The following is a 24,607-nucleotide window of genomic DNA, read 5'->3' on the forward strand; positions in this document are numbered from 1 at the left end:
GGTCTGTCGATTACGGAGCTCAATTCCCTCAATATTCGTGGATGAATGCCATCTGGCCCTGGGGATTTGTCAATGTTTAATTTACTCAGACGTAGGCGTACTTCATCTTGTGTTAAATTAATTATATCGGGTGGTGGACTTTGATTTTTCACTTGTTGAATGATCCCTGGTACAGTCAGTTCCTTGGTGAATACAGATGAGAAATGCCTATTTAATATCTCAGTCTTTTGTTTGTCCTCTATAACTAACTTGTTATTATATTTGTTATTATATTTTAAGGGGCCGATACTGTTAGGCTGCTTTCACACATCCGGTTTTTGCAGTGCGGCTCAATCCAGCTCAAAAACCTATGCAACGGATGCGGCGAAAAAAACGGATCCGTTGCATAAGTTTTTCCATGTGGCCCGTCCGTTTTTTGGCGGCTTGATACTGAGCATGCGCAGTGCAAAAAAACGCATCTGGCGGCCGGGTGCGGTTTTTGTCGCAGGACGTCGCATCCGGCGTCCATAGGCTTGCATTGTAAATCGCACCGGATCCGGCGTGATGCGGTTTTTTCGCCGCACGAAAAACGTGCCAGGCAACGTTCCATCTGGCCGCCGCATGGGCTAAATATGCCGCATCTGGCAAAAAAACGGACGCAACACAAGGCCATGTGGCACAATATGGCGCTAATGCAAGTCTATGCAGAAAAAAAGGCAACCAGCTAAAACCGGATGTGTGAAAGCAGCTTTACTCTTTCATACTGCGGGTATCTTGATAACAGTCTGCATCTATAAAAGTCTGCACCATAAGTATACTGCATTGAATTAGGCCGAATTGGGCCAGAAGGGACCGGAAGGTAACTGCATACATAGTGACTTTAAACAATGTTTGTGTTTCTCTTCACTTTCACCTCTATAACACTTCACTTTCTACTTACCCCCCTAATCCCTAAACCCAGTAATGACCTGGTCATCTCTCCTTCCATCCTCCCCACCCATCTCACCCTCTCCTCAGATCTGTTCCTCAATTTTACACCCTGTGTCTCCAGACACACACAGCCACCTCACGGCCTCTCCTGCTCCCACCTACTAACGCTAGCTCTGCTTCTCCTCACTGCTGGATATATCTTCCTCAATCCTGGTCCTCCTCACCACATCCCCATTGTCACTTCAAACCCTCATCCATGATCCAAGACAAAATTTTCGCAATCTTTCTAACCTTATACCCATTCACCCAGCACCCGCTCCCCCAGTCCCACTAACAGGAGCCCTATGGAACGCTCGCTCCGTCTGCAACAAACTTTCCTACATCCATGATCTTTTCATCACTAATAAACTTTCTTACCTCAACCTTGCTGAAACCTGGCTCACCCCCCTCTGACACAGCCTCTCCTGCTGCACTTTCTTATGGTGGTCTCCATCTGTCTCACACCCCCCACCCCAGTAGCAAGCATGGTGGAGGAGTTGGTTTGCTTCTGTCCGAGCAATGCTCCTTTACACCAATTCCACTGCCACTCTCTGTTACTCTTCCCTCTTTTGAGGTGCACTCCGTCCGCATCTACTCACCCTCCAACTGGCTGTCATCTATCAGCCGCCAGGGCCAGCCACCGCCTTTTTTGACCATTTCACTACCTGGCTACTACACTTCCTTTCCACCAACATCCCCACTATCATCATGGGCGATTTCAACATCCCCACCGACACTTCTCACTCATCTGTCTCTAAACTTTTAACACTCACTTCCTCCTTTTGGCCTCACTCAATGGTCTTCTTCAGCTACTCACAAAGATGGCCACACACTGGACCTCATCTTCACTCGTCTCTGTTCCTTATCTAACCTTTCTAACTCCCCTCTCCCTTTGTCTGACCACAACCTACTCACATTCTCGTTCCTCTCTTCTCCAAATACACAACCCCCCATCAAAAACTTTTGCACCCTCACAGAAATCTCAATCACCTTGATTTACACTCCCTTTCTCAGTCCCTTCTCCCTCTCGCAGACATTGCTTCCTTACACGACGCAAATGCTGCAGCCACTTTATATAACACTACAATCTCTGCAGCTCTCGAATCAGCTGCCCCGCTCACACACACCAAAACTCACACAATCAACAGGCTACCTTGGCACACAAGCCAGACTAAAGAACTGAGACGGGCTTCCAGAATTGCTGAACGCAGATGGAAGAGGTCTCATTCCACTGAGCACTTCGTTGCATATAAAGAATCCCTCACCACTTTCAAGTCTGCACTCACTGCTGCAAAACAAACTTATTTCTCATCCCTCATATCCTCTCTATCTCAAAACCCTAAACAGCTATTCAACACTTTCAATTCTCTCCTCCGTCCTCCAGCACCACCTCCCTCTCATCTCAGCTGAAGACTGCCTCTTTCTTCAAGAAGAAGATTGACAACATCAGAGTAAGCTTTGGCCAACAATCCCCACAGCCTCTCATCATAGCTACTAAGCTCTCTTCCTTCAATTACAGCTTCTCCCCCATGACAGAAGATCATCTTTCCAGTCTACTCTCAAGATCACATCTAACCACCTGAGCACCTAACTCGCTCCCATTGCACCTCATCCCCAACATCACCGCAGTCCTCATCCCAGCCCTAACCAATCTCTTCAACCTAACACTATCAACTGGTGTATTCCCTTCATGCTTCAAACATGCTTCGATCACACCCATCCTTAAAAAGCCCTCCCTTGACCCATCCTGTGTCAAGCTGTCTCCCCATATCCCTTCTCCCCCTATGCCTCAAAACTACTAGAACAGCATGTCCATCTTGAATTGTCCTCATACCTCTCCTCCTGCTCCCTCTTTAACGAGCTACAATCTGGCTTACGACCGCATCACTCTACTGAAACTGCCCTAACTAAAGTCACCAATGACCTACTAACTGCCAAAGCGAAGCGACACTCCTCTGTCCTCCTTCTCCTGGACCTGTCCTCTGCATTCGACACAGTATACCACTCCCTCCTATTACAGATTCTTTTCTCTCTGGGCATCACAGACTTGGCCCTATCTTGGATCTCTTCATACCTAACTGACCGAACTTTCAGCGTCTCCCACTCTCACACCACTCCTCATCCCACCCTCTATCTGTTGGTGCCCCCCAAGATTCAGTTCTTGGACCCCTACTGTTCTCCATCTACACCTTCGGATTGAGACAGCTCATAGAGTCCCACGGCTTTCAGTATCATCTCTATGCTGATGATACTCAGATCTACCTCTCTGGACCTGACATTACTTCCTTACTAACCAAAATCCCACAATGTCTCTCTGCTATTTCATCCTTCTTCTCTGCGCGATTCCTAAAGCTTAACATGGACTAAACAGAATTCATTGTCTTTCCTCCTCATTCAACTCCTCCACCAAGCCTATCTATCAAAGTTGATGGCTGCTCACTCTCCCCAGTCTCACAAGCTCGTTGCCTTGGAGTAACCCTCGACTCTGCTCTATCTTTCAAGACACACATCCAAGCCGTCTTCACCTCATGCAGACTACAACTCAAAAATATCTCCCGGATCCATGCCTTCTTTAACCAAGAATCAGCAAAAACATTAGTACATGCCCTCATCATCTCCCGCCTCGACTACTGCAACCTCCTGCTCTGTGGCCTCCCTTCCAACACACTTGCACACCTCCAAACTATCCTGAACTCTGCAGCCCGTTTAAGCCACCTCTCCCCTCACTATTCCCCAGCCTCACCACTCTGCCAATCCCTTTACTGGCTTCCCATTGCCCAAAGACTCCAGTTCAAAAAGCTAACCACAACCTGTCTTCTCCTTACATCTGTGACCTAGTCTCCCGGTACCTACCTGCACACAAACTCAGATCTTCACAAGATCACCTTCTCTACTCCTCTCTTATCTCCTCTTCCCACAATCGCATACATTTCTCCCGTGCCTCCCCCATACTCTGGAACGCTCTACCCCAGCATATCAGACTCTCTCCTACCGTGAAAAGCTTCAGGAGGAACCTGAAGACCCACCTCTTCCAACAAGCCTACAATAACACTCAGTCCAGTACACCACTGCACAACTAGCTCTGTCCTCACCTATTGTACTCTCACTCATTCCCTGTAGACTGTGAGCCCTCGCGGGCAGGGTCCTCTCTCCTCCTGTACCAGTCTGTTTTGTACTGTTAATGATTATTGTACTAGTTTGTATGTATACCCTTTTTCCACTTGTAAAGCGCCACGGAATTAATGGCGCTATAATAATAATAATAATAATAATCCAGCTCACCATGCCATATACATCTAGAAGGGTCCTCGCGCAGTGATCTTGACAGTCAGCAGAAACTTCTTAAGAAAAGGAGATTGTCCAGCAACAGTGCTTGCAAGGTAAAAAAAAAAAACTTCTGTTTTATTGTGGACAATTAAGATCAACCATAACAGGAACAAAGATAAAAAAAATCCCTTAGGGATATACAAGACGCATTTAGACACGAGCGGTCTTAGTCATTATACATTCCCAGTCTAAGTGCAGTGATTAAATACAGCTGAAAGAGGAGTGACGTGAAACTAACTCCCCCAGAACAATCAGAATCACCTGATTCATTGTTCCAAACATATGAAAAATTGAACATATGAAAAAGTAAACATATCATGCACAATACATCAATAAATATAATAATATAATAATAATTTATTCATTTATATAGCGCTATTAATTCCATAGCACTTTACATACATTGGCATACAAATCAGATCTGATGTTCAGATGTCCTAGAGCTCTGGACTCTAGCTCAAAGATCCACTTCCCTTCGCTTGGTAGTTATCACTTTCTCCAATGCAGTAGCATGCTCATATCTTCTGAATGGGTCTGCAGAAAGTGCTGTGAAGCCCCTGACAGACTGCGGGTGGTTTTATTCTGAGTGTCGTAGATATGCCCCAAAATTCTCCTTCGCAGAGGCCTAGAAGTGCATCCGACATATTGCAAATTACAAAAAGAAAAGTAACTCATATAAACAATGTAGAAGCACAATTGATGAAAGAGTTAATTCTGTGTGTCCTATGATTCACTGCTGATGAAAAGTTCTAAAGTTCAGAGAAGCGAAGTGGATCTTTGAGTTAGTCAAGAACTCCAGGAGGTCTGAACATCAGATCGAATTTGTATTATATTTATTGATGTATTGTTCTGGGGGTTTTAGTTTCACATCACTCCTCTGTTAGCTGTATTTAATAACTGCACTCAGACTGGGAATGGGTAATGACTAAGACCGCTCGCTTGGTCAAAACGCGTCTTGTATATGCCCAAGGGATTTTTTTATATTTTTTCCTGTCATGGTTGATATTAATTGTCCACAATAAAGCTGAAGTTTTTTTTACCTTGGAAGCACGGTTGCCGAACAATCTCCTTTTCTGTGGGTATCTTTATGTATTAATAGAAATGTTTGTAAATTTGTCTAAGATGAAATTTAAAATAAATTAAATCAATTTTTTTTTCTCCAACAGAAAATGCCAATGATCATTCTCGAGGAAATGTGATGTTATCGCTAGAATGTAATGTAAAAGAAGAAGATAACTTGTGTCAGTCCTCAGGAGAAAATCTCATTACCATTAATGTACATCAAGAAGATCCTGTTAAATGCAAGAGAAATCAGACAAGAGAGAAGCCATACTCCTGTTCAGAATGCGGGAAATGTTTTCATATAAAAGCACATCTTGTTATACATCAGAGAATTCACACAGGGGAGAGGCCGTATTCATGTTCAGAATGTGAGAAAAGTTTTATGTCAAAACAACATGTCATTGCACATCATAAAATTCACACAGGAGAGAAGCCGTATTCATGTTCAGAATGTAATAAATCTTTTTCATTCAAGCCTCATCTTATTAGACATCAAAGAAGTCACACAGGAGAGAGGCCGTTTTCATGTTCAGAATGTGGGAAATGTTTTATGTTAAAATCACATGTCATTGCACATCATAGAATTCACATAGGAGAAAAGCTGTATTCATGTTCCAAATGTCTTAAAGTTTTTAAACATAAATCAAGTCTGACGGCGCATGAGAGAATTCACACAGGAAATACATATTCATGTTCCGAATGTGGAAAATGTTTAATGAGTAAAGCAAATCTTCTTTATCATGTGAAAAGGCACACAGAGAAAAAGACGTATTCATGTTCAGAGTGTGGAAAAGTTTTTATGAGGAAAGCAAATTTTCTTTCTCATGTGCAAAGGCACACACAGAAAAAGACGTATCCATGTTCAGAATGTGGGAAATGTTTAACGAGTAAAGCAAATTTTCTTTCTCATGTGAAAAGGCACACAGAGAAAAAGACATATTCATGTTCAGAATGTGGAAAAATTTTTATGAGGAAAGCAAATCTTCTTTCTCATGTGATAAGGCACACAGAAGAAAATACATATTCATGTTCAGAATGTGGAAAATGTTTTTTGAATAAAGCAAATCTTCTTTCTCATGTGAAAATGCACACAGAAGAAAAGAAGTATTCATGTTCAGAATGTGGGAAATGGTTTAATACTGAAGCCCTGCTAAGTGATCATCAAAGAGATCACACTGAAGAGAAGCCATTTACATGTAGCGAATGTGGGATCTGTTTTATATATGAATCAAGTTTTGTCAGACATAAGAAAGTTCACGATCAGAGTATGGAAGATGTTTCTGTAAACAAATCATTTCAGGTAAAACATCCGAGAAGTTACACAGTAGAGAAGCCGTATTCATGCTCCGAATGTGGAAAATGCTTTATTAGCAAAGACAAACTTCATACTCATCAGAGTAGTCACACACAGGGGAAGCCGTTTTGATGTTTAATATGAAAAAATGTTTTACAAGAAAATTAAAGCAAAAATATCTTTTTTACAAGTCAATAATGTTTTTTGTAGAAATTAAACTTTATTGCATAAACTGAAGCTGCCAAGCACCTAAATTACATTTACCTGGTGTCATCTGTGACAGGGATCCTTTGGGGACAATAATTGTGGACATAAGGATAAAATAAACATTCATTCAAATGGTGTATAAGGATAAAAGTGATGGAATTGAGCAAAATTACCCCTGAAATTAGCAATATATTCAGTATCCTGCATTAGTGTTTGTAAGCCGCCTGAGCTAGGAGCAAGTCCAAAATATGAAGGACGTGCAAATGATTTTATTATATCACGTAGGATACGTTGGAGGCACATACATCACAGGAGGGGCTGAGGGCATATATATATATATATATATATACATACACACACACACACACACACATCACAGGAGAGGCTGGGGACACATACACATCACAGGAGGGGCTGGGGCACGGACAGCACTGGCCGTGGGATGGATAGTAGTGGCAGTGGCATGGACAGCACTAGAGGGGCACGAACAGGACTGGGGGACATAAACAGGACTGAGGGAGCACAGACAACACTGGGGGGGAGGGTAGCACACAGCACTAGGAAGAAGGAGCCTCAGAGCAGCGGCAGGCAGGAGGCTCACAACAAGGGCCTGGTACAGCAGGGAGGCAGGAAGCTCAGAGCAGCGAGAGGCAGGCACAGCAGGGAGGCAAGGAGGGTCAAAGCAGCGTGAGGCAAGTACAGCAGTGAGGCAGAAAGCATACACAGTAGAGAGACATGCACAGCAGGAAGACAGGAGGCTTACAGCAGCGGGGGGCAGACACAGCAGAGAGGCAATGAGGCTCACAGCAGAGGGAGGCAGGTACAGCAGGAGGCCCACAGCAACGGGAGGAAGATACAGCAGGGAGGTAAGAGGCTCAAAGCAGCAGGAAGCAGGTATAGCAGTGAGGCAGGAGGCTTACATACAGGAGGGAGGCAGGAGACTCACTGCAGCAGATACAGCAAGGAGGCAGAAGGCTCAGAGCAGGAAGGCATGTATAGCAGGGATGCAAAAGGCTCACAGCAGGGTGGCAGGAGGCTCACAGCAAGGAGGCATACACAGCAGTGGGAGGCAGGAGGCTCACAACAGAGAGGCAGGTACAGCAGGGAGGCAGGAGGCTCACATCAGGGAGGCATGAATAGCAGGGATGCAGGAGGCTCACAGCAGGGAGGCAGGAGGCTCACATCAGGGAGGCATGCATAGCAGGGATGCAGGAGGCTCACATAAGGGAGGCAGGTACAGCAGGGAGGCAGCTGGAAGGCCAGTAAACCTGCTGCTGCTCCTCTTCTTCTGTGGGAGGGGAACACAGCACATCTCCTGCTTACCCCGCCCACAAAGTATGTCCTCAGCACACTGACACAGGCCACACATTGTGATTTAAAGGGTCGGTAGCCAACAAGTGCGGCTGCCGCCCGGGTACTGCGCTCCCGGGAATGTGGCCAGGGGCCGCATACGGCCCGAGGGCTGAAGGTTGCCCACCACTGGTTTAGTTCAATGATTGGTGTAATTTTTTGGCCATCTTCCTTTTCCAGACTCCTTGGTATCCAAAATTCCCTACTCTGAACTCCTTAGAGCATCCCTGATCTAGATTTGGTGATGCCACGTATCAACATTTGAAAATATCCTCTTTAGAAAGAAAGAGGACTTATACTGTAGCACCACTTATTGGATTTAGTAATCCTGAAAGTCAATATCCACCCTTTCGCAAGCCTTGACACATGACTTAGGATAAGAAGCCAAAAAAGAAACTCCATTTTCAGACATATGTTTCAGGGCATTTGCCTCCTTAGTGCAAAGCAGGCAGTCTGATTTGGTGAGAAGAGAAGCCTCGGACAGAGTCTAAGGCAGGGGTGGGGAACTTTTTTTCTGCCGGGGGCCATTTGGAAATTTCTACCAACCTTCGGGGGACGCACAAAACTATCACCTTGAAAATTGCCCTACTATATTTGGTCAAACAATTAACTCACTGTGGCGGCTCGAGCTTCTACTCTTTGGTACAGCTGTAATATTAGGCGATATTGGTCTTGTTGCTTTTCACAACTGCTTTTCCAGGATTTAGTTGGCTGGGACTGCTGTATATACATCACAGGAGGGTATGGGGGCATATACACCACAGGGGAGGGTTGGGGGGCATAGACATGACTAGGGAAGCAGCGGGGCATAGACATCACTGGGCAGCACAGACACAGACATCACTGGGTTGCACAGACATAGCTTGGGGGAACAAACATTGCTGGGGGTATATCCATAGCTGGGGGCACAGACAGCCCTGTGGGACGCTGAGGCACAGACAGCCCTGGGGGACGCTGAGGCACAGACAGCCCTTGGGGACGCTGGGGGTACAGTCAGCCATGAGGGACACTGGGGGCAAAGACAGCACTTGGGGCACAGAGAACGATGGCAGAGGCTGGAGGCACAGACAGCCTTGGTGGAGGCTGGGGGCTCAGAGGGTGCTGGGGGCACAGAGATCACTGGGGGAGGCTCGGGGCACAGAGATCAATGGGTGCACAGAGATCAATGGGTGCACAGAGAGCACTGGGAGCACAGAGCGCTGGGGGAACAGACATACATGGGGGCACAGACAGATGTGGGGGCACAGACAGACGTGGGGGAGGCTGGGGACACAGACAGACCTGGGGCAGGCTGGGGACACAGACAGACTGGGGGCAGGCTGGGGACACAGACAGACCTGGGGCAGGCTGGGGACACAGACAGACCTGGGGCAGGCTGGGGACACAGACAGACCTGGGGCAGGCTGGGGACACAAACAGACCTGAGGGAGGCTGGGTGCACAGGCAGACCTGGGGGAGGTTGGAGGCAGTTAGAGAACTAGGGAAGGCTGGGATCACTGTAGCCGGGCACAGTGAGCTCTGCTGCTGGGCACAGAGAGTGAGCGCTGCTGCCGGGCAAAAAGAGTGAGTGCTGCTGCCGAGCACAGAAAGAGAGAGCGCTGCCGCCCGGCCCAGTAGGACCTTGGGGATGATGGAGCAGTCGCTCCTCTTCTGTTGGATTGGAGCGAACCTCTACCCCGCCTACAAAGTATGTCCTCACGTAGCCAATGTCAGTGTGGGGACGTAGTGGTGCGTTCAGCATTGAACACGCCGTGCGGGGTTTTAACCCCTTCAGGACCAATGACGGATATATCCGTCATGGATCGTATGAGGTTAATCCCCGCCCCCTGCCGAGGGCAGGACGAGGCGATCCGCGCACATATCAGCTGTTTTCAACAGCTGACGTGTGCCTGCATGTTACGAGTGGAATCGCATTCCACCGGCAACATTTAACCCCTTACATCTCGCTGCCAAAGTCTCGCGGCCATTACTTTCACTTACCGCCACCCCCACTGGAAGTCACGTGCGTGATCACGTGACTTTCGGTGGTTGCCATAGTAGCACAGGGTCATGTGATGATGCCTGTAGGTAACATGAGTCATTTCCTCTCAATGCCGGAACTAGTAAAATAAAAAAAGTTAAAAAATTGAAAATTAAAGGGTTAAAAAAATAAAAAACATACACATATTTGGTATCGCCGTGTTCAGCAACGCCTGGTCTATCAAACTGTAAAATCAATAAATCTGATCAGTAAACGGCGTAGCGGCAAAAAAATTCCAAACATCAAAATTACGTTTTTTGGTCACCGCAAGTTTTGCGCAAAATGCAATCAGAGGCGATCAAAACGTGGCATCTACGCAAAAATGGTACCAATAGAAACGTCAACTCGAGACGCAAAAAATAAGCCATCACTGAGCCATAAATTCTGAAAAATGAGAACGCTACGGGTTTTGGAAAATGGCGCAAAACGTGCGCGACTTTTATTGGACAAACTTATGATTTTTTTAACCCCTTACATACAAGTAAACCTATACATGTTTGGTGTCTACAAACTCGCACCGACCTCAGGCATCACAATGACACATCAGTTTTACCATATAGTGAACAGAATAAATAAAATATCCCAAAAACTATTGTGCGATCATACTTTTTTTTGCAGTTTTTCCACACATAATTTTTTTGCTGTTTTCCAGTACACTAGATGGAAAAACTTATGGTTTCATTTAAAAGTACAACTCGTCCCGCAAAAAACAAGCCCTCATATAGCAAGATTGACAGAAAAATAAAAAAGTTATGGCTCTCGGAAGAAGGGGAGCAAAAAAACCCGCAAAAACGGAAAACACACTGGGGCTGAAGGGGTTAAAGGGCCAGCAGCCAGCAAGATGCGGCTGCAGCCCGAGCACTGCGTTCCCCGGGAATCAGCCCGGGGGCCGCAGAAAAAGTCTTTGTGGGCCCCCCTGGTGTAAGGGGTAACATTTCTCCTTGTGCATAGCGCCAGGCCAGTGTAAATAGAGTTATAGAAAATCCAATGCTCCTAGGATTATAAATATGAAAATATTCTCTTCAGAGAGAAAGAGGACAGGAACGCTAACGCCATCTATTGGATGTAGCAATCCTAAAAGTCAATATCACCCCTATACTGGGCCTTGCCACATGGCTTGGGACTAGAGTTGAGCGGATCGGCTATAATCCGAGTCCGACGGATCCGGATCGGGTTGACGCCGAAGTCCGGATCCGATCTGGAATCCGCGGCTATGTAAATGAATGGGGAGTCGGATCTGGGACAAGAAAGAGAGAGAGAGAGAAAAAGAGAGAAAGAGAGAGAAAAAGAGAGGGAGAGAGAGAGAGAGAGATATGATCTGTAGAGACAGCCTGCTGGGGCTTTTGTCTGATAATATCTTATTTAGTAAACTTATCAAAAATAAACATGTCTACATGTTAAAGGGGTATTTTGAGTTGAAGTATTTCTAAACTATTTACTGCATAGGGTAACTGTTATACTTGCGAGTGCAGACCCAGTGCGCCATAGACCGGGCTAACTCTGGAGAGCATGACTAAGTGCTTACTGGGTTTCCCCCAGACCCCCTGATGATAGACACCAGGTACCACTCCAGGGCAGTCTCCAGTACTGCAGCAGCTGACCCAAAGGTCAGGGACACAGGAACAGAGGGCAGGCAGGATGGAGCAGGTAGTGTAAGCTGACCGGACGGAGTACATTCAGAAGACAAGCTGGACGAGCAGGTACTGGAGACAGGCATAACAGGTACAGGTACTGGAGACGGACTGGCCGAACAGGTTCTGCTTCAGGACACAGGCAGGACAGGTTCAGGAACATGGAGAGGCAAGACAAGTCAGGAACTAAGACAATGGGCAGATAGCAGACTGAAGTACTGATGAGATCAGACTAACCAGAACCCAAAAACCACACAAGATAATTCAACTGAGGTATAATACTTATACACCACTAAAAACTACCTCTAAAATCAATAATATTTAAATTAATCTTAAAAAAGACACATACAGTATCCTCTCATTCAGCATAAAATGACATAAAGGTATCACAAGGGTGCATTTAGTGTGAGTGTGAGTGCTGTACCCGTACCAGGCGGGAACAAGGGGGGTCCTCAGAAAAACATATGAAGTCTTTTCCTACTAAAGGGATGGGACCTACATAAATGCATCCTATTTTCCCCTTCCTAACAACGGAGGGTGCCTTAATTTTTTGGACACCCCTTGCTCCAGATGACTGGCCCTCTCTGCCCCTATTCCTTTCTAGTAAGGCTAGGTTCACACACTGCGTCTTTTTGACGCTGCGTTTTTGTGCGTTTTTGGCCGCTAAAAACGCACAAAAACGCACCTGCGTCGAAAAAACGCATCAAAAACGCATGCGTTTTTGCCGCGATTTGGTGCGTTTTTGGCTGCGTTTTGCTGCGTTTTTGATCTCTGCGTTTTGCTGCGTTTTTCCAATGCATTGCATGGGGGGAAAACGCAGAAAAACGCAGGAAAGAACTGACATGTCCATTTTTTTTTTTAACTCAAAAACGCAGGTAAAAAAAACAGATGTATGCGGACAGCAAAAATGAAAACTCATAGACTTTGCTGGGGAAGCAAAGTCCTGCAGTTTTGAGACCAAAAACGCACCCGAAAAACGCGCAAAAACGCCGCGAAAAACGCACTGTGCGCACATAGCCTAAGGGTAACCTCCACCAAAAAACAGGTGTACAAACTGTGATGCAGACATAAACCCACAAACATACAAATCAACAGATTTTGCGTTAAGTGTTCAGATATAGTTCCCTAAGTAGTACTCAATAGCTGGTCAAGTAACGAAAAGATTGTGTATATTGTTAGGTAAGAGCTGAGAGGTCTACTTATCTTATAGACACCCTCAACTCTTCCGACGCGTTTCACCCCCTCCGAAAATAAAAGGGGATCATCAGGAGGTTTGTAAGAATAATTCCTTAGTACGACACATGTAAACTAGTGTTGTCACCCAGGGATAATAATTCAAAAATGATCATCGGATACTCCATACAATCCGATCAGAGGGTTTGATGGTACCAAAACTTTATATTGTCTGTTTCCTGAATATCGGTGTGTCAAAAATTACATACAGTCTGAGGCAAATCAATCTAATGCGGCATACATAGTATAATTTCTGGAAAAAAGTCCTCATGGCATAATGACGTCTCACGGACAATCCACATCTAATTTCTGAATCTCAATGTGTAAGGAGACATGCGCACAGTCATAGGGGTATCCACACACCGAAACAGACCTCCCAGCCAGTCCTGCAAGAAAAATCCTCATAGCATAATGAAGCCTCAGAGGATATCCACCATGCCACCACTATCCCTTGTAGACTGTGAGCCCTCGCGGGCAGGGACCTCTCTCCTCCTGTAGACTGTGAGCCCTCGCGGGCAGGGTCCTCTCTCCTCCTGTAGACTGTGAGCCCTCGCGGGCAGGGACCTCTCTCCTCCTGTAGACTGTGAGCCCTCGCGGGCAGGGTCCTCTCTCCTCCTGTAGACTGTGAGCCCTCGCGGGCAGGGACCTCTATCCTCCTGTAGACTGTGAGCCCTCGCGGGCAGGGACCTCTATCCTCCTGTAGACTGTGAGCCCTCGCGGGCAGGGACCTCTATCCTCCTGTAGACTGTGAGCCCTCGCGGGCAGGGACCTCTCTCCTCCTGTACCTGTCTGTGCCTTGTATTGTTTATGATTATTGTAATTGTCCCTATTATGTACACCCCTTTCACATTTAAAGCGCCATGGAATTGATGGCGCTATAATAAATAATAATAATAATAATAATAATAATAATAAATAATGCCAGGAATCACTAATTTCCCGGTCACATCAGAGCTCAACCTGCAGGGATCAATACATCCCAAGTGCAAACAAACTGCTAACGCAGGGAGCAAAGATATAGGTGTCCTGGTCCCGTGTCCCAAACGTGCCGCGGAGCCTCACTCTGGGACATTGCTGCAAAACCGCACCCTACAGCCCCACTCTGACGTTTCTAATATGTCGGAGCCACGTGATACGGCCTCGTCACTCCCACCAACACTGGACGTTCCACACCCCCAGGGGTATGTAGGGTCAACTTGGTGCAGTTTTTATGCTACCACCAGTTCCTAGTTAAGATATAAGCCTGGTCCGTTATCAGGATTATATTGGGCCAGAAAGCAGCCCCGGTAGCGTGTAATACTAAACCGAACACACGGACATGGGATTTGTGGATTGCAATAAAAGAACAGCCGGGGATTAAATTATATAGTTAATCGCCTTAAGTGCACACTAAATAATACAATATATACAAGAAGAACTTACAGATCATACTAGTCAGAAATGCAAACATAAGTAAGATATAGGTGCAAGCAGATGTACATATGAATCAGTTACAGGTTTCCCTGTGACTAGGCCTGGTGCTGGCTCGGCACCGGGGAGGCGCTGTGTAGCCAATGGTTTCCTTTGTACTCCCCACACATTTCCTGGATGTGGCCTCTTCTGGGAAGAATGCTGGGGAAAATGGAGGGGATCTTTTAACCCCTTGGTCAGTCACTCCCTTGCTGCCCTTCATTCCCCTCCTCTTGGTCCTGAGCTGGAAGAGTCCCAAAAGCTATGATTAACCAGAACTTCTCCCTGGGAGATCCAAGGGAGATGGTTCTGGTGCCAGCGGAACTGGCTGGGTCCCCTTTAAGTTTTGAGACTAAACACTGGTTCCCTCCCTGGCTTCTGCTTGCTGTTCTCCGTATCTCCCCACTCCAGGATGCTACATAGAATCTGGACACATGTGGGTTACCGCTTTACCTCACGATTCTAGGGATATGATTGGTGTAGGGCTTGTGTATATGGTACTTCCATAATTCAGTATGATATTACGGTGCTGAGAGGACTGGGACCCTGCTTTGGAGCACAGGCCTCAGCAGGGGTTCATCCTGCCGGAAGCAATTTGTCCCAGCTTGGCCTGTGAGTCTTTCCCTTTGAAGCTGTTGACCCTGGACCACCTGCGGGGCCTGGTGTCCTGTGGCAGCTTCACATTCTGAATAAAGTGACCTTTAGGCCTAAGCCACACGGCATGAAAATCGGAGCCAGTGGAATGCGATAAAACATCGCATTCCACTCAGACCAATATTAGCCTATGTCCCAGCACCCATGAGCAATTATTTTCTCAGCCCTAATCGGACCGAGAAAACAATCGCAGCATGCTGCGGGTGTAATGTGTTTCTGGTTTCTCTCGCACCCATTCAAGTCTATGGGGCGAGAGAAAAATCGCACTGCATTCGCAGTACACTGGTGTACTGCGAGTGCAGGGCGAGAATGGCAATAGCCAGCTACGGAGAATAGAGGAAGAGAAATCCCTACCTCCCCTCCTGCGTGCCGGCCCGCCCCCCGCAGCTGAGGCACGATTGCATGATTGTACCTCATTTGCAGGGACACTCGCATGACACTCGGCTCCCGCTGTGCTGCCAACATGAGCAGAGTGTCATGGAAGGATCGTAGTAGATCCCCGTGTGGCTCCGGCCTTAGGTGAATGTCACGATATGTGGAAATGTGTATGATTGGAAAGTAGAATGGCCTGTATGGATATACAGTACCATATTTCCTCACAGTGCCTATAGCATAGATATAATAATAATACGTTTTATTTCTATAGCGCCAACATATTCCGCAGCGCTTTACAATTCAGAGGGGACATGTACAGACAATATGAGACAATACAAAATTAAGATACCAGGGGGAGTGAGGGCCGCGCTCGTAAGCTAAGGCTACTTTCACACATCCGGTTTTTGCTCTGCGGCACAATACGGCGCTCTGCAGAAAAACCGCAACCGTTTTTTTTGCCGCCGGTTGCGTTTTTTTTTTGCATAGACTTACATTAGTGCCGTATTGTGCCGCATGGGCTTGCGTTCGGTCCGGTTTTGCCGCATGCGGCAGATTTAGCCGATACCGCGGCTGGATGGAACGTTGCCTGCAACGTTTTTTGCTCCGGCAAAAAAAACGCATCGTGCCACATCCGGCCGCTGCGGCGCATTTTTCAATGCATGCCTATGGACGCTGGATGCGGCACGATGCGGAAAAAAACGCATCCGGCCGCCGCATGCGGTTTCTTCCATTGCGCATGCTTAGTAGCGTGCCGCAACCGGAAAAAAACGGACCGGCCGCATGTAAAAACTTATGCAAAGGATGCGGTGTTTTCGCCGCATCCGTTGCATAGGTTTCACAGCCGGATTGAGCCGCACTGCTAAAACCGGATGTGTGAAAGTAGCCTTACAGTCTATGAGGAAATAGGGGAGGCAAAAAAGGTGAATGGGGGAGAAAAACTTGTTATATATAGTCCAGCCATCGATTTAATAGGGGATTCATAACCAGCTGCATGAACCCGTCATCGGACAGAATTTATACCGGTACAGGGGACGAGAACTGGATGTACATTTTATGAATGGCAGAAAGGGAATAGATTAGATCAGGGCGGTGAGGTGATAGGCTAGTCTAAAGAAATGCGTTTTTAGGGCCCGCTTAAAGGTGTGGATGTTGGGAATTAATCGGATTGTTCTTGGTAGTGTGTTCCAGAGCATAGGCGCAGCTCGTGAGAAATCTTGAAGACGGGAGTGGGAGGTTCAAATTGTTGAGGATGTCAGTCTTAGGTCATTAGCAGAGCAGAGGGCACGGGTGGGGTGATAGACAGAGATGAGAAAGGAGATGTAGCGCGGTGCAGAACTGTCGAGAGGATGGGTGGGGTGATAGACAGAGATGAGGGAGGAGATGTAGGGTGGTGCAGAGCGGAGGGCACGGGTGGGGTGATAGACAGAGATGAGTGAGGAGATGTAAGGCAGTGCAGAACTGTGGAGAGGACGGGTGGGGTGATAGACAGAGATGAGGGAGGAGATGTAGGGCGGTGCAGAACTGTCGAGAGGACGGGTGGGGTGATAGACAGAGATGAGGGAGGAGATGTAAGGCAGTGCAGAACTGTCGAGAGGACGGGTGGGGTGATAGACAGAGATGAGGGAGGAGATGTAGGGTGGTGCAGCACTGTAGAGAGGATGGGTGGGGTGATAGACAGAGATGAGAAAGGAGATGTAGGGCGGTGCAGAACTGTCGAGAGGATGGGTGGGGTGATAGACAGAGATGAGGGAGGAGATGTAGGGTGGTGCAGAGCGGAGGGCACGGGTGGGGTGATAGACAGATATGAGTGAGGAGATGTAAGGCAGTGCAGAACTGTGGAGAGCTTTGTGAGTGAGAGTGATAAGTTTATGTTGGATTCTGTAGCGGATAGGCAACCAGTGCAATGACTGGCGCAGAGCAGAGGCATCAGTAAAGCGGTTGGAGACGAAAATGATCCTGGCTGCGGCATTCAGGATGGATTGGAGAGGGAAGAGTTTAGTAACAGGGAGACCAATTAGTAAAGAGTTACAATAATCCAGGCGAGAATGAATGAGAGCGACAGTAAGAGTTTCTGCAGAGTCAATGGTAAGAAAAGGTCGAATTCTAGAGATGTTTTTGAGGTGGAATTGATAAGAACGAGCAAGTGACCGAATGTGGGGAGTGAAGGAGAGATCGGAGTCACATATAACCCCAAGACAGCGGGCGTGCTGCTGGAGGTAATGGTAGAGCCACACAGAAGACAGCGGGCGTGCTGCTGGGGGTAATGGTAGAGCCACACAAGACAGCGGGCGTGCTGCTGGGGCGTAATGGTAGAGCCACACAAGACAGTGGGCGTGCTGCTGGGGGTAATGGTAGAGCCACACACAAGACAGCGGGCGTGCTGCTGGGGGTAATGGTAGAGCCACACAAGACAGCGGGCGTGCTGCTGGGGCGTAATGGTAGAGCCACACAAGACAGCGGGCGTGCTGCTGGGGCGTAATGGTAGAGCCACACAAGACAGCGGGCGTGCTGCTGGGGCGTAATGGTAGAGCCACACAAGACAACGGGCGTGCTGCTGGGGGTAATGGTAGAGCCACACACAAGACAGCGGGCGTGCTGCTGGGGGTAATGGTAGAGCCACACAAGACAGCGGGCGTGCTGCTGGGGCGTAATGGTAGAGCCACACACAAGACAGTGGGCGTGCTGCTGGGGTGTAATGGTAGAGCCACACAAGACAGCGGGCGTGCTGCTGGGGGTAATGGTAGAGCCACACACAAGACAGCGGGCGTGCTGCTGGGGGTAATGGTAGAGCCACACACAAGACAGCGGGCGTGCTGCTGGGGCGTAATGGTAGAGCCACACAAGACAGCGGGCGTGCTGCTGGGGGTAATGGTAGAGCCACACACAAGACAGCGGCGTGCTGCTGGGGGTAATGGTAGAGCCACACACAAGACAGCGGGCGTGCTGCTGGGGGTAATGGTAGAGCCACACACGAGACAGCGGGCGTGCTGCTGGGGCGTAATGGTAGAGCCACACACAAGACAGCGGGCGTGCTGCTGGGGGTAATGGTAGAGCCACACACAAGACAGCGGGCGTGCTGCTGGGGGTAATGGTAGAGCCACACACAAGACAGCGGGCGTGCTGCTGGGGGTAATGGTAGAGCCACACACAAGACAGCGGGCGTGCTGCTGGGGGTAATGGTAGAGCCACACAAGACAGCGGGCGTGCTGCTGGGGGTAATGGTAGAGCCACACACAAGACAGCGGGCGTGCTGCTGGGGGTAATGGTAGAGCCACACAAGACAGCGGGCGTGATGCTGGGGCGTAATGGTAGAGCCACACACAGAAATGGTAATATTGGGTTTCGGAAGGTTGGGAGAGGGAGGAAACAGGAGTTCAGTTTTTGACAGGTTCAGTGTTAGATAGAGGGAGGACATGATGTTGGAGACAGCGGACAGACAATCGGTAGTATTTTGTAATAGTGCAGGTGTAATGTCAGGAGAAGATGTGTACAGTTGGGTGTCATCAGCATAGAGAGGGTACTGGAAACCAAATCTGCTGATTGTTTGTCCAATAGGGGCTGTGTATAGAGAGAACAGGAGGGGGCCTAGGACTGAACCCTGAGGAACCCTGACCGTAAGGGGAAGAGGAGAGGAAGAGGAGCCGGCAAAGGATACAGTGAATGAGCAATCAGAGAGGTAAGAGGAGAACCAAGAAAGAACGGTGTCATTGAGCCCGATAGAGCGGAGCATAGTGAGGAGGAGCTGGTGAGCGGAGCACAGTGAGGAGGAGCTGGTGAGCGGAGCACAGTGAGGAGGAGCTGGTGAGCGGAGCATAGTGAGGAGGAGCTGGTGAGCGGAGCATAGTGAGGAGGAGCTGGTGAGCGGAGCATAGTGAGGAGGAGCTGGTGAGCGGAGCACAGTGAGGAGGAGCTGGTGAGCGGAGCATAGTGAGGAGGAGCCTGGTGACTTCTTCTTCTTGACTGGATTAAAGAGTAAAAGTGAGCTAGATGAAGTGTAGGAGGGCAGACAATGTGCGGTGTAGGAGGGCAGACAATGTGTGGTGTAGGAGGGCAGACAATGTGTGGTGTAGGAGGGCAGACAATGTGCGGTGTAGGAGGGCAGACAATGTGTGGTGTAGGAGGGCAGACAATGTGCGGTGTAGGAGGGCAGACAATGTGCGGTGTAGGAGGGCAGACAATGTGCGGTGTAGAGGGCAGACAATGTGTGGTGTAGGAGGGCAGACAATGTGCGGTGTAGAGGGCAGACAATGTGCGGTGTAGGAGGGCAGACAATGTGCGGTGTAGGAGGGCAGACAATGTGCGGTGTAGGAGGGCAGACAATGTGTGGTGTAGGAGGGCAGACAATGTGCGGTGTAGAGGGCAGACAATGTGCGGTGTAGGAGGGCAGACAATATGTGGTGTAGGAGGGCAGACAATGTGTGGTGTAGGAGGGCAGACAATGTGTGGTGTAGGAGGGCAGACAATGTGTGGTGTAGGAGGGCAGACAATGTGTGGTGTAGGAGGGCAGACAATGTGTGGTGTAGGAGGGCAGACAATGTGCGGTGTAGGAGGGCAGACAATGTGCGGTGTAGGAGGGCAGACAATGTGTGGTGTAGGAGGGCAGACAATGTGCGGTGTAGAGGGCAGACAATGTGCGGTGTAGGAGGGCAGACAATATGTGGTGTAGGAGGGCAGACAATGTGTGGTGTAGGAGGGCAGACAATGTGTGGTGTAGGAGGGCAGACAATGTGTGGTGTAGGAGGGCAGACAATGTGTGGTGTAGGAGGGCAGACAATGTGCGGTGTAGGAGGGCAGACAATGTGCGGTGTAGGAGGGCAGACAATGTGTGGTGTAGGAGGGCAGACAATGTGCGGTGTAGAGGGCAGACAATGTGCGGTGTAGGAGGGCAGACAATATGTGGTGTAGGAGGGCAGACAATGTGTGGTGTAGGAGGGCAGACAATGTGCGGTGTAGGAGGGCAGACAATGTGCGGTGTAGAGGGCAGACAATGTGCGGTGTAGGAGGGCAGACAATGTGTGGTGTAGGAGGGCAGACAATGTGCGGTGTAGAGGGCAGACAATGTGCGGTGTAGGAGGGCAGACAATATGTGGTGTAGGAGGGCAGACAATGTGTGGTGTAGGAGGGCAGACAATGTGCGGTGTAGGAGGGCAGACAATGTGCGGTGTAGAGGGCAGACAATGTGCGGTGTAGGAGGGCAGACAATGTGCGGTGTAGGAGGGCAGACAATGTGCGGTGTAGGAGGGCAGACAATATGTGGTGTAGGAGGGCAGACAATGTGCGGTGTAGAAGGGCAGACAATGTGCGGTGTAGGAGGGCAGACAATGTGCGGTGTAGAGGGCAGACAATGTGCGGTGTAGAGGGCAGACAATGTGCGGTGTAGAGGGCAGACAATGTGCGGTGTAGAAGGGCAGACAATGTGCGGTGTAGAGGGCAGACAATGTGTGGTGTAGGAGGGCAGACAATGTGTGGTGTTATGAGGCTGGGAGGAAATTTCCTGGCGTATATGGTCAATTTTTTCTTTAAAATAATTGGCCAGGTCATCAGCGCTGAGGTTGGTGGTTGGGACCAAAACTCTTGGTCCGTGGAGGGAATGGAAAGTATCAAAGAGTCATTTAGGATTGTTGGCTAGAGAGGTGATGAGGGTGTTGAAGTCGCTTGTTTGGAGAGGTGAAGGGCAGCATTGTATGTTTTGAGCATAAACTTATAATGGATGAAATCTTCGGCTAGATTGGATTTTCTCCACAAACGTTCAGTGTGCCGCCCCCGAGCCAGCATCCGGCGCTGCTCGGCTCCGGGCCTTCAGGGGTGGTGGCTCAAGGGTCTCCGGACCCGGGGGTCTCGCGGACACGCCGAATAAATGGGGGGGGGGCGTAGATGTACGGGCTAGGCCGTATTCGTATTGAGTTTGTGACGCCACCCACGGTGTGTGGTGAGGTGGGACACCACCACTGCTGTTATGGGGCACCCGGGGGAGATGTTGTGCAGCAAGTTGTTAACCCCTCCGTGGGTAGGGATGGTGGCCCCGGGACCCACGGGCTTGGTGCAGGGGATGGCGACCGCAGGGGGTGCTGGTGTACTCACTGTTAGTAAAACACAAGTCTCTGGTAAACCAAGGTTATGGTGGCCGATGCAGTGGCCGGTTGCGTTCTGGTCCCCCACCCGGCTGGTGGTCTCTATCCTTTTCCTGCACTGCTGTGTGTAAGTTGGACTTTCCTAGTGTGAAACTCAGGAGTCCGCTCCCGGCTGGATGTGGCCTAAGGAGCCGTGCCCGCAGACGCTGGCCCGTTGGATCTATGGGCCCTGGCGGTGACCTCTTATCCCTAATCGGTGGGCTGTTTTCTTCTATGAGGAACTTTGGGTGGGACAGAACCTCTAGTTCTGGCCTCAATCGGTTAATTAACCAGTTCCACTTGGTTCTGGCTTAAGGGTCCGAGTACCCCCCTTTGTGCTCCGGTTTCCGGGTCGGTTCCCCGTGTCGGTAACGGCGGGCTACAACCCTCTCCCGGTCCACCTCGGTTCCACCGAGCCGTCTTCCCGTCTCCTGCTGACGGACACCACCTTCTGCCTCCTAGCCAGTGGCACCTACCCTGGTACCTTTCAACTTGAACTTCACTGCTGGAGCTACACTTAGCTCCAGCCCACACTCCTCTCCAAACTGAACTCCAAAGCTTAACTGCCTGTTTTCCCGCCCCGGCTGTCTGGACCCCTGGGTGGGCGTGTCCCAACCGCCTGGTCACGTCCACTGGTGTACCAATGTATAAGAATTACAGGCTCTACCACATATATTAGAGGTGCTTAGGGGATAAAGAATCATATAGTAAAGAAATCCCAGCACGCAGAATGAAAACCAAGGGGGAATTATGCAAAAGTGAATTTATTGACTAATACACTGCAAAAGGAACCTAACCAGGACAACAGCACCAACGTTTCGGCATAGAGCCTTTCTGAAGGTTGTTGCCTGAAAAGGTGTGAAGACAATAACAAAAATGAGTGCATTATATACAGGTGATACACAGATTATGTACAAAATGATACAAACATACATGAAAATACACTGCGGAACGTACATCACTGGTCAGAGTAAGGAAACACGGGTCTCGAAGGACAACTGGAGGATTGCAAATAAAGGTAAGGTTCCACACGTTTTGCAGAATATGCTCTTAATCACATGGAGAGAGAGAGATATAATTAGTACAGGTATAATAACAAAATGGCGTACCATAGGAGGTGATAATGGTCAGGTGACAAAGGTAAAAGCAGACCGCCGCAGCTGGTATTCAAACCAGACAGCCGGAGCTGGTATCAGAGCCAAGGTGGGTGGAGAAGAAAGAGCGGGGGGGAGAGAGAGAGAAAGAAAAGGAAAAAAAGAAAGAAAGAAATAAAGAAAGAAAGAAGGAAAGAGAGAAAAAGAGAGAGAGGAAGAGAGAGAGAGGGAGAGAGAGAGAAAAAAAAAGGAGAAAGAAAAAAAGAGAGAGGAAAAAAAAAGAGAGAGAACGAGAAAGAGAAAAAGGAAAAAAAAGGGAAAGAAGGAGAGGGAGAGAGAAAGAGGGAGGGAAAGAAAAGAGAAGGAGAGAAAGAGAGGAAGTGAGGGAGAGAAAGAGAGGGAGAGGAGGAGAGAAAGTGAGGGAGACGAAGAAAAGGAGAGGGAGAGAAAGAGAGAGGGGGAGTGAGAGAAGGAGAGTGAGAGAAAGGGAGGGAGAAAAAGAGAGGGAGAGAGAGAGGGAGAAGAAGAGAGGGAGGGAAAGAGCGGGAGGCAAAGAGAGGGAGAGAGAGGGAGGGCAAGAGGAGGGAAAGAGAGGGAAGGAAAGAGAGCGGAAAGAGAGGGAAGGAAAGAGAGCGAGAGAAAGAGAGGGAGAGACAGAAAGAGAGAGAAAAGAGAAGAGGGAAAGAGAGAAAGAAAAAGAAGGAGAGAAAAGTGGGGGAAAAGAGAAATGGTGCAGAGAAAGACAAAAGGGGGGAACAGAGGAGGAGACGGAGGGAGAAGAGGAACAAAGCTGGTAAGTATGGTAAGTGACAACAGGGAGGCAGCTGCTACATACAGTAGGTGAAGGGGTGACAGGATCACTATGTGAGGTGAGAGGACGCCTGGAAAACAAAGCAGCATGGTGAGATGGAGTAATCTCAGAAATTAGTGGTGGTGGGGGTGTGCAGGATTTGAATACCAGCTGCGGCGGTCTGCTTTTACCTTTGTCACCTGACCATTATCACCTCCTATGGTACGCCATTTTGTTATTATACCTGTACTAATTATATCTCTCTCTCTCCATGTGATTAAGAGCATATTCTGCAAAACGTGTGGAACCTTACCTTTATTTGCAATCCTCCGGTTGTCCTTCGAGACCCGTGTTTCCTTACTCTGACCAGTGATGTACGTTCCGCAGTGTATTTTCATGTATATTTGTATCATTTTGTACATAATCTGTGTATCACCTGTATATAATGCACTCATTTTTGTTATTGTCGTCACACCTTTTCAGGCAACAACCTTGAGAAAGGCTCTATGCCGAAACGTTGGTGCTGTTGTCCTGGTTAGGTTCCTTTTGCAGTGTATTAGTCAATAAATTCACTTTTGCATAATTCCCCCTTGGTTTTCATTCTGAGTGCTGGGATTTCTTTACTATACGTCCACTGGTGTGTCTGTCTGTCCCTAAGGGGGGTGACTAGGTTTTCTGATTGGCTGTCTGTTTCCTAATGAGGGAACGATGCATACCTCCCAACCGTCCCGGATTCTGCGGGACTTGCACGATTTATCAGGGCTGTCCCGCACTCCCGCGGCTCACAGCTGATGTCCCGGCTCCTCCCCTCAGTGGAGTGAATAAATTAAATTATTATCGGCTCTGGATTTTCGGGGCGGCCGGGACTCGAACTCGTGGAGCTGTGAGTTCATTGTTTCAAAGGCAGCAGCTCTAACCACTGAGCTACTGCCTCTATTGAAAGCAATAGGAAGATTTTGTTATCTTGACCTCTATACTGCAGACAACAGAAGCAGGTTATTCAGCTGCAAAGATAGAGGGATGAATGGAGGGATAGAGGGATGAAAGGAGGGATAGAGGGAGG

The 24,607-nt window shown here is 48.5% G+C and overlaps 1 protein-coding gene across 1 annotated transcript in view; it reads left to right on the plus strand.

Annotated features, from left to right (window-relative positions):
- Positions 1–24,607, plus strand: part of LOC142297112 (uncharacterized) — a 189,542-nt gene that overhangs the window by 95,351 nt on the left and 69,584 nt on the right. Inside the window, exon 7 of the mRNA XM_075341378.1 lies at positions 5,442–6,602. Coding sequence (XP_075197493.1) covers positions 5,442–6,602 — 1,161 coding nt within the window. The remainder of the gene's footprint in view (positions 1–5,441; positions 6,603–24,607) is intronic.

Source organism: Anomaloglossus baeobatrachus, chromosome 3, assembly GCF_048569485.1.
Source record: "Anomaloglossus baeobatrachus isolate aAnoBae1 chromosome 3, aAnoBae1.hap1, whole genome shotgun sequence".
NCBI lineage: Eukaryota > Metazoa > Chordata > Amphibia > Anura > Aromobatidae > Anomaloglossus > Anomaloglossus baeobatrachus.